This window comes from Coturnix japonica, chromosome 17 (assembly GCF_054131305.1).
Source record: "Coturnix japonica strain WE chromosome 17, WE-NBRP24, whole genome shotgun sequence".
Taxonomy (NCBI): domain Eukaryota; kingdom Metazoa; phylum Chordata; class Aves; order Galliformes; family Phasianidae; genus Coturnix; species Coturnix japonica.
The window spans coordinates 3,005,649-3,015,647 of record NC_140679.1 but is presented as its reverse complement, the minus strand read 5'-3'; the positions used below and the strand labels follow the sequence as shown (position 1 = coordinate 3,015,647).

The 9,999-nt window shown below is 50.2% G+C and overlaps 1 protein-coding gene across 1 annotated transcript; it reads right to left on the bottom strand.

Moving 5' to 3' along the window:
• Positions 1-1,160: 1,160 nt before the first annotated feature.
• LOC107306895 (uncharacterized) lies at positions 1,161-9,702 on the bottom strand. The gene is made up of 13 exons (XM_085518621.1): positions 9,400-9,702; positions 9,210-9,308; positions 8,840-8,964; positions 8,488-8,650; positions 8,261-8,396; positions 7,961-8,102; positions 7,099-7,809; positions 6,765-7,036; positions 3,312-3,355; positions 3,153-3,204; positions 2,161-2,238; positions 1,497-1,516; positions 1,161-1,322 (listed from the first exon to the last, which is right to left on the bottom strand). The coding sequence occupies exons 1-13, from the start codon at positions 9,700-9,702 to the stop codon at positions 1,161-1,163; spliced, it is 2,307 nt and encodes a 768-aa protein (XP_085374747.1).
• Between the last annotated feature and the right edge of the window lie 297 nt (positions 9,703-9,999).

The window sequence follows — 9,999 nt, the reverse complement described above, 5'->3', positions numbered from 1 at the left end:
AATGCATGACAGAGTCCACTCATCTCTCCTCAGCCCATTCCAGAGCAAGGGACAGCTTGTCCCCCAGGATCTCAGTGCCAAAGGTGCCAAATCTTGCATCACCAAAAGCAGGATGGTGGGAGGCCATGAAGGAGCATTGAGGGAAGCTGGAGTGATGGAGTGAACTTCCTGGGAATTAGGAGGAAATTCTAATTGGCTTTGACTGCAATTTGTGCCTTGACAGCCTGTGTCCCTCGCCAGCTGTTTTTCCTGCACTGAATGCTCTGCTTGCTCTTGTTCACATTGCATTCCCCAGGACCGCTCTATTTCTTTTCTTATCCAAAGAGCCACCAGCTGGTGTTGTTGATCACAACCCCCAGCATCAGGTGCAAAGGCCAGCACAGGCTTCACACAACACTCCTTCTCCTTCCCATTCTTTCTTAGCTCTAATGAAAACATTGTCATTTGAAATGAGCAGCTGGGAGTGGCAGCGATTCCAGTCTTTTCATTAAGGTGGTTAGGCAGATCATCTTCTCTATTCTATTCTTGCCCCATAGTCATGGCTCCATGCAGCAGTCTGTAATTCAGGCCTGGCCATGCTGAAGTGGAATATAGCAGCAGCTCTGTGCTCCAATCTTGAGCCTCCTCATATGATCTGCTACTGCCAAGTGTCTCCAGCCACTGCAGGCATGCAGCTGAGCTTTGGAAGGCTTCCTCCCACCATTTGCTGTCCCTGCAATAAGGGCACAAGTCCTTAAGCTACCAACCCTTCCCCACACAGAGCTGTTCAACAGTAGTAACCCCTTCCAGAGAGCTAACCTACCCGAGAACCTGTGTTTTAGAAGAACCATGATGGAAAACTGTCATGTGCCTTATGGAATGTTTATGGAGAACTGCTCCTGCAGTTAAGTAACTTGCTTGTATATACAGCAAATGAGCAGTGGGCTTGGATGCTGTGGGCTAACCACAGCGGAGAACCTTCCTGAAGTGATGGGGAGAGGGCAACCTGTATGTAGAGATCAGAGGATGCTGATCTAGATTGGTCCTACCTAACGTTAGGCACTTAAGACATTTCAACTGGAAATGTAATTGCCCTGAGTTCCTTGTAAAAGCAAGAGGCTGTCAAGGAATGGCTTTTATGCTCTGGTGGTGTTTCTTTCTCCACTTACTGGAGCGGGAGCCTAGCATGGGAAGGTTTCTATTTCAGATGCTGAATTTAAGTGGGTGAAGTTGAATGTGACGAAACTGGGCTTTGGAAATCCACCGCTGCTTTCAGTGGGAGGCTTAAGGGCCTCTTCTATCTGTCTTGTAGAAGGCATCATATTTCCATACAGTGTGTGTGTCTAAGGCAAAGAAGCTGAGTGTTTGACTGCTGCTAGGAGTAGACCACGCTGACCTTGTGAAGCACCGAGGTCTAAATATCCACAGTAAGCACACCTACAACCCACTCCTTCAGCATACAAATGTAACCTGCTTCACATGGCTTTTCCTCTCTCTGATGGATATGCTTTCCTTACCCTTTCCATTTCCATTATATCTATATCAGCATGCATGAGAGAGAGAAAGTGTAAATAGAGTCAGGGCACATGATAAAGAGCAGGGTAATACATTTTTTATTCCCACCAGTTAGGGATGACAGCGTCACATATTTACTGGCAGTGAGTTGTGGATGTTTGCTTCTACCAAATGTAAATCAGTGGTGTGATGCTGCTCCGTCCATCACTCGATATTTTTAGACCGTTCTGGAGTTGCTGAGGTTGTACCTGAAGTCACTGATGTTATTAATAGGGGTGGCAGTGATAACAAGATGCTGTGATGCCTTATTTCCCAGTGGGGCTCTGTCCTACACAGTGTCTGCATTTTTCCAGCCCTTAACTTCTCTTTTTGCCCCTCTGGTGTTTGTGACATGACAACCTTCATTGTAAACATCTGAAGAGAAACAATGGTCATTTTCATCACCTCCACTTGGAGCTGCCCGCTTTGTCCTTCAGCCTTCAGAAGAGTCCTAGCAGCCTCTCCTTCTCTTCAGTCTCCTCCTTCAGAGGGCAGGGGCAATAAACGGTCCTGCAGTCAGCCTCTCACAGTATTCTTGTGCCTGAGCACAAGAAAAGAAGGTGGAATCTCTCCATTTATGTCCGTATTTTAAAACAACGCTAGAAAAACCCCACCCGAAACAATTACCGGTCTCTCCACCTATTCTCCCACTCTCCTTTGTTCCTGCACAGAACTTGTCAGCCTTCCATCCCTGGGAGAGATGAGCTGCAGGCAGGGAGGAGGGGTGAGGGAAGGCTGGGGGCTGGAGCCATTTAAGCTGTCACCAACTCTATCCGTGCATTTAAATCACTGACAGAATTACAATGCCACATATTGCAGTTCAAAAAACAACCAGCCCCAGAATTCCTATCAATGCAGCGTCCTTCCTCCAGGATAATGTACCTTCTAACTTTAGTATACGGATATACAAAGAGCAGGGCAGACTCGTAGGCTAGATAGTGTAGCAAGGATCTGTACACTGAACTTTCTTTCTGCTGCTGGGTAAATCAAATTCAAACAGCACAAGTCTATGCTCTGCTCCTTCTTTCTATTTAAATGGTTACTGCTGGTAAGCACCATAATAGTTAAGGATCTGTCAGCAATTCCAATACAAAGAAGAGCAATCACATCTTTAAGCAGACTCCCAGTGATGGGCTATAGACTATCAAACTTAAATAGATTCTTAAAATCCTAGCCGTTAGGGCAGGAAAATCTTTCAGCACTAATAGTGCATGACTGTTCCCAGCAGTGAAGCCATCATGATAAGTGGTTTAGCCAGCGCTCCTCATCATGCCCTTGTGGCCACCCTCTTCAGGTCAGGTATCCCATCATCTCATCTGTGCCACTTTCAGAACTTGTCCCTTCAAGGCGACTGCAGTCAGGGACCTGTGGTCTGAGGGTTTGTGCTGATGCCTGTCTATCTGTCTGAATAGTTGGGTTTGCCTTACCAGCACTCTGTCTTTGCCTGCAATCACAGTGGCTAATCCTCGCAGAAGGTAAGGGACTGTGGTTAGTGCTGGCTAGCAGAAGTCTCCTTCAACTGTGATTTATAGAGTAATTGCCTGTCTGCAGCACATGGACACACTGTTGGACATGCCTTTGTTCCCCTTCAGTTCCTCCTGAATGCATTTTATACTTACCATTATCCTCTCTCCCTGGGTTGCCCTTCTCAGAGACACATTCTTCCATTCCCTGGGAGTCAGACCAAAGCCAATAGCTCTGATTTTTTGCATGGACTTATGCTGCACCTTTACTGGATTCTCTGCAATTTATTTACATCTCTCTCGTGTTCTCAATACCAGCGTGCACGATACCAGCTCTTCTTGGACAGTCTGCAGCAAATCTATAGGGAATCATGCCATAAACAGAGCATGTGCTGAGTGACCTTTCTATTGCTATATTCCCCTGATTCTCAAGAATCCATTGCAAAAGGAATTCTTGAGATGGAGCTTGGGATGGGAACAGAAAGATGAGGGAAAGTAACTCTCTCATCTTCATTGACAGCCATTGGCAAGGGGGGACAGATCATAGATTCCTGCTAGTTATTGGGTGAGATGTGTAAGGGCTGCTTGATGTGTGCAGAGCTCAGAGCCTTGCTCTGGAGCACATAGTAGCTTTCACTGGTCATCCCACCCAAACTGGCCTCCCCTGGCAGAGGGATAATTACAGGCAGCTCGAGAGGAGGAGCCCTTTGACATGGCTGCCATCATTTCTGGGTGCAGACCACCCCGATGCTGTGCCATAGTGTTGTTCCACTTGGTCTCAACCTTTAAAAGAACCATCATTGGTACTCTCCATAACTGGTGGGATAACTGTTGCTGCAGCAGCAGGTTACATCTCTTTATGCTTGTAGAAAGTAAGGAATACTTCCTACCCTTTCTCTATAGTCTTTTGTTTCTGGCTGCTTTGCTTATTGCTTCTCACTTGACACGTTCTGGTCATTTTTATTTTATTTAGTGAAGGCAATTGTCTTCCAGCAAAGCCATAGCGAGCAGGGGATGACAGGGTTCAAGAGAGAACAGTTCAGAAAGAAATGCATCACTGCTACAGCATATCCAGATTCCTTTCACCAAAACTGAAAGCTTTCCACAGCCAGTAACAGCCCCACATGAATACCTGTGTGTTTTAGGGACATCTTAATGCATGAGTTTGTAACTATGAGCTCTGTTTATTTAGGTCCTAGGGCAGCACTATTGTTCCCCTGAAGTCAGAGGTGTTACATGGCACTGATCTCCTGAGTGTGGAAATGCAGCAGGAAGCCCCTTTGGCATTATTACTCTGCGGGGAATAGCAATTATTCAGCAGACAGAGCCAAGAATTTAGCCTGCTGCATCAGCTCCCAGCAAGGCAGAACCTCAGTGCAGTCACCAAACAGGGCTGGAAGTGGCCTTGCATGCTTACAGGTACCCTTTCTAACACAAAGGACATGTAGTAATGCAGTATGGGCTATTTTGCACTCATCCTGTTTTTCCCAACCAGAGAATCTTCATTTCTTACTTCCCAAGGGGTGATTCAACTTGAAGCCATGTCTTTCTGAGCAAAGAGAGGCGTAGATTTTCCTGCTTTAAAATACTAAGCTGTGCTCACAAGAGAAAGCATTCTCTGTTCCTTGAGCAGGATTGTAATTCTTCTGTGGAGCCTGAGGGCCGTGATTAGGAAGCCAGGATTGCTCTGCTCGCAGGGATCCTGCCATTGTCTTTGATTGCATGGTATTAACAGTAAATTATACCCTTTTGGAGACCGCATGTAAAAATAAAATAAAAAAAAGAAGTGTCAGAAGACAGAGAAAATATTGATTCCAGAGGTAGCGGAAACTATGGCTTGGTTCAATTAGAGCCTGGAAAAATAAAAACAAATGAGCTTTTGTGAGGGTGAAATGGGGACTATGTAAAGTGGACAGTGTTCCTCCCCATGGACCTATGGCAATTCCAAGTGACCCCACTGCAGGCAATGAAATGGCACCAGTTTAAGTAAGAATCCATCTTTAAGTTATTGAGAAGGAGATACAGAGCATGGATAGCAGGATTATTCTTAAGGTGCTGATGGACCAGAAGCCTGATTAATTGAAAGCACAGTATAGGAATGAAAATGGAAGAAGCTGAAGGGTAAGACTGCTGTTAAGACCTCTCAGCTTTCCGATGCCATTTCTACTGAGCAGTGTCACCAGTCTCCAGCTCATTCTCAAGAACCAGCTCTGTCATTCTGTGCTGATGACGATACCATTGCAGTCAGCCAGCCTACAGTTTGACTGGTGAACTGGAATGACAACTAAACTTTGTTTCGCTCCAGTCTCTGGAGGCCTCCATGCAAAAGCCTGGGAGGTGCAAAATGGTAGAATGGTAATCACTAAGACTCTTTAAGCTTGAAGACGCTGAAAGCTGAGTATAGGTAGCCTGGAGAGATAGCAGGCTTGCAGGAAAAAAACAAAACAAAACAAAGCATAAAACAGATGGCTTTTCTTTCATGGATTCGTGGATTTTAAAGCCAGAAGTGTCTATTAGATAGCTGAGGCTGGCTCGTCACATGGCTTAGGCCAAAGAATTTCACCCAAAAATTCAAGCCCATAACTTCTGCCTGAGCTAAAGAGTATATCCTCAGAGCACACATGCTGTGGATGCAATTGAGACCCAACAATTCTATGAATCTATTTATCTTTGCCAGTTAGGGGATGTATGCCTGGCTGTCCCAGCCATGCCTGTTAAGGAGGCTAAATGAAGGTCACTGGGCAAAGACTGAGAAGGAAAAGAGCTTAGCAAAGCTTTGAACAAATATCCAGGACAATGACTGCAATTTAATACTTATCGGTGGACTGTTCTGACTACTGCATGGTGCACTGAAAGATCACAACACCCATTCCCTTGGTTTATTCTATCATTCTTCTTGGAGCATGGTTATATTGGAAGCTCAGCACATGAACACAACAAAAGCCCCACCCTTGCTTAATTTTAATCTTCCTCTCCCAGACTTTACCATTCATAAGAGTTCACCTCTCAGATTCTCAGAATTCAACCTCTCTGACCCAAACAACCATTTTCCCACTCTTGTAAGTTGCCTGGAAGCTCTTTTTCACTTAGACTAACGTAGTTCATCTCTGCAGGGATTACTCAAAATTATGATGTGACATTCTATGAGAGAGCATTCCTTTCTTCTGCGCAGCATCAGCTATCGCTTCAATCCAGGGCAGACTGGCAATTGCATCCTCTTGCCTTGTAAGAGGAACAGGAAAACCCATCTCATAAATATGTGGATGAGAGGCTGGTGGAATTGCAGGAAATCCAGGGTTTTTTTTGCCACATAGTGATTTAATTGGCACCTGGAATTAAGTTTTATTGGGATGGATTCAGATGACATTGGATAGGAAGGAGAAATTGTACATGGCTGCTTCTACGGCATCAGTAGGGCCGGCTGGTGATGTTAACTGATATACAGGAACAGCTGAAACATTGCTAACTGTCTATCACAGAGTGCTTTTTGCCATGGGTTTTGCTTATCGCACACAGTGTGCAGCAGCGCCTGGAGCAGCCCCGGCCTTTACACTGCACGGTACTATTGACATTGCGAGTGATTTATAACAAAGCCAAACATGACACAGAAATAGGGTGGGGAAATTTATTAAGGGATATAATAAACATATGTATAATAATAATAAATAAATAAATAATATTATATAATATCATAAAATAAACTATATAAATAATACTCCCGAGGCATCACTAGGGCTGGCTGGTGATGTGCCGGGCCCGACGTGTTACCCGGGAGCGGCTCCGGCCCTGGGTTGGCCCTCGCCGCCTGGACCGGCTCGTGCGGCGTCTTCGGGGCTGGCTGCCGGTCTCTGCAGCCCGACGATGGAGAGGCGAGCGGCTTCGAGTCCGGGCCCGCGCTGGATGTCTGGATGGGCTTCCGTCGGCTGTTCTGGAAGCCCTGGAGGACCCTGGTGCTGCCGGTGTGGTGTAGCTGCAGCTCTGAGCACCTGGGCTTGCTGTCTGCCTGCTCCCAAGGTGTCTCTGGGGCCGGCTCAGAGATTCTGGGGCCCAGTGCCGCAATGGAGAGCGGCTTCTTGTCTGGGCCCGCAGTCCCTGCCTGCACCTGAGGTTGTATCCCAGTGCAGGGCAGCCCCTCGAGGACCGAGAGGTCCCCTGGCTGGCAGAGTCTGAGCTGCTGCTCTCAGCAATTGGGGCAGCATTATGGATTCTTCTACGGTGTCTTCTGGACTCATTAAAGGTGTTTTCATCCCTCTGTAGATGTGGCATGCCTCTCCTGCAGTCCGTCCTGTGCTGGATGGACAGGCTGCTGCTCGCAGGCACACAAGACTGGATAGCTGGCTCCGATGGTGCCTGGCTGGTGGTGATGGAGCTGCTACTCTCTGTTGTCAAAGAGCTTTCGGTTGCCTGCAGTCCGTGCTCGCTGGTGGTGTCGGAGCTGCTGCTCTCGGGTGTCAGGGAGCTCTGAGATGGCTGCAGTCCCTGCTGGCTGGTGGTGCTGAGGCCAGCAAGAGCTGAGCTGGTGCTGGAGGCTGTAAGGGAAGGCAGGAAGGTGAGCAGGATGGAATTCCAGCCATGGGGTGGAACTGGCTCCCGTTTATCCCGGGATGGAGGGATTTGAGCAGGGCCGCTCTGAGCAGCCGCTGCCAGGCCTGGCCTGGCCCCAGCCCAGCAGCACGCGGCTGTTTGCCTCTTACAGGTGCCCTCTCCAGCACAGACGTTGCACTCCCATTCGGTTCTGCTATTACTCAGGTAGGAGCAACGGCGGTGTGTGCCTCGTGCAGCACAGTAGCTGCAGAGGAGCAGCTGCCAGGGCCTGTGGAAAGCAACAGGTTGTGGCCGTGAGGACAAAGTGCCGTGAGCCAGGGAGTGCCTGGCACAGCTCTGGTGCTCAGTCTGTGCTCCCCCAGCCCGTGGTGAGGCTGCGATGCCACGTAGAACCCCAGAGGGCAGCTGAGGACACTCACCCCTCTCCTGACCGCAATCTGCCATAGGGGTAAAGGCAGTTTCTGGCATGGCACCGTCGATACCAAACTGCCAGTGCTTCATAGGCGTTGTTGTCGTACCATTCTGGAAATCTGCCAGAGAAGGGAGGGAATGTGATGAGCGCTCACTGACCCAGAACTAAAACTAACCCATGAAATCCATCCCCATCCACCTTATCCCTGCTTCCAGCTTCCCAATGACACTGAGGCCCATGTTAATGGCTGCCAAGGGCCAGGCCTTGCGGGGCAGTCCTTGGGCAGGCACAGCTCATGTGCCCTCACATCTCAAGAGCTGGATGAAAGACACCAACCTGTCTGGGATATGGATCCCCACATTCAGCAAGTCTCGAAGAAATGTCCGTCTCTCTCTGCAGTGGGGGCACTGGATGCTGAGATACCCAGAGCTCAGGGCCATTCTCTGCAGCAGAAACACAAGCAGTGTGGGTGTGAGCCGGGCCTGGTGCTGCTGAGCGCCTGCGGTGCCCGCAGGGTGAGGGGAGGGCTCCTACCTGGATGCAGGCCCGGTGGAACCAGGCGTGTTGGCAGGCTGCGCACACCATGGTGCTGTACGACCTGCTGTCACCTACAGGCTCCATGCAGATGACACAGGTTGTGTCCGGCTCCGGTGCTGCCTGCACTGCCTGCTGTGGGCGGTGCACCCTGCAGAAGGACCTGGAGGAAGATGGAAGGGATGGGCGAGGTGAGAAGGGCTGCCAGGAGGGCAGAGGAATGGGAAGGAGCCCCAGGCCTTGGCTCTGGCTCTGTCAGGCTGCTGGGAGGTGTCACAGCGCGTTCCTTGCTGCTTTGGCTGGTGCTGACAGCAGGGTTGGAGGCCCACAGGACACACCTGGCAGCCCTTACCTGAACACTCCAAAGTACTGGGTGACACACTGGCCCTCGTGGGCGCAGGGGAGATGGAAGCTCCTCTCACATCCCGGCTCTGCGCAAGTGATGCTGGCCCCCAAAGTGCCACAGACGAAGCAGAACTGGAAAGAGCAGAGCAGCCCCATCAGCTGCAGGCTCAGGGCCTATGCAGTGGGCCCCGCACCTCTGGGCAGGGCTTAGGATGCGGGCAGGGCTGGATGGCACTCTGCAGAGCTGCCTTGTGAACAGGGCTGGTCTGCAAGAGCAGGGATTTCTCCTGGAGCTGGGAGGAGGGGCTGGGATTGCTTTCTGGGGACCAGGCTGAGCTCTACTGGCACCAAGCTCCCTGTTCCGGTCCAGTGCTCACCGTCTGCTTTGCCTCCCACACTGTGCGTATCAGGTCTTCAAAGCAAAAACGTGCCTCATGATTATCTTGCGCGTTTTCACAAAGACCGCTGGCAAATCTCTGTACAGGAGGAAAGAGCACGGTCGAGTTAGGGCAGAAAGGAGGGAATCACTGATGGGAGGAAGGTGGCAGGAGACTCAAGGGAACTCACCGCACAAAATTCATGGTAATACAGTCTACGAATCCTCTTTCTGCGGCCAAGGATGTCTGAGTCTTCATCCTGTAGGCCACAGAGCACGCATGCTGGAGAGGAGAGAGTAACAGCAGTGAGCGCCTTGCAGGGCCAGGTGCCCCCGGGGGCTGTCCCAGGGGCTGCTCTGTGCCGGCTGTGCCAGCTGAGGGGCAGGGCCGCAGGCTGTGGATGCAGGGATACTTGACTCTCACCTGGCTCTCCCGAGCCAGCAGCCTCCTGTGTGCGTGTCGACCGCAACCAAGTGCAGAGTGTCTGTCCCATCACTGCTGGGCTTCGTCCTCTGCGTGCCAACCTATGGAGAAGCGGGACGAGGCTGAGCCCCTTCCTCCCTGCTCACCTCACCGGTTCGCACTGAGCTCGGCCTGAGCCCCACAGCCTCAGCTCTGCTCCACAGCCAACATGTCACAATGGCCGTTCCATTCTGACGCCATTCTTGGATGACCTCAGCCCCGTGAGGTGTGATGGCATCACAGAGGGTGGCACGGAACAGCCATTGTGACACATTGGCTGTGGATCAGAGCTGAGGCTGTGGGGCACAGGCTGAGCTCAGTGCGAACC

Coding starts and splice junctions, on each gene's coding strand:
- LOC107306895 (XM_085518621.1), bottom strand. CDS start 9,702: ATGGGACAGACACTCTGCACTTGGTTGCGGTCGACACGCACACAGGAG. Junction 8,103..8,260: donor TTTCATCCAGCTCTTGAGAT/GTGAGGGCACAT, acceptor TGGGTCAGTGAG/CGCTCATCACATTCCCTCCC. Junction 7,037..7,098: donor GCACTGGGATACAACCTCAG/GTGCAGGCAGGG, acceptor ACTGGGCCCCAG/AATCTCTGAGCCGGCCCCAG.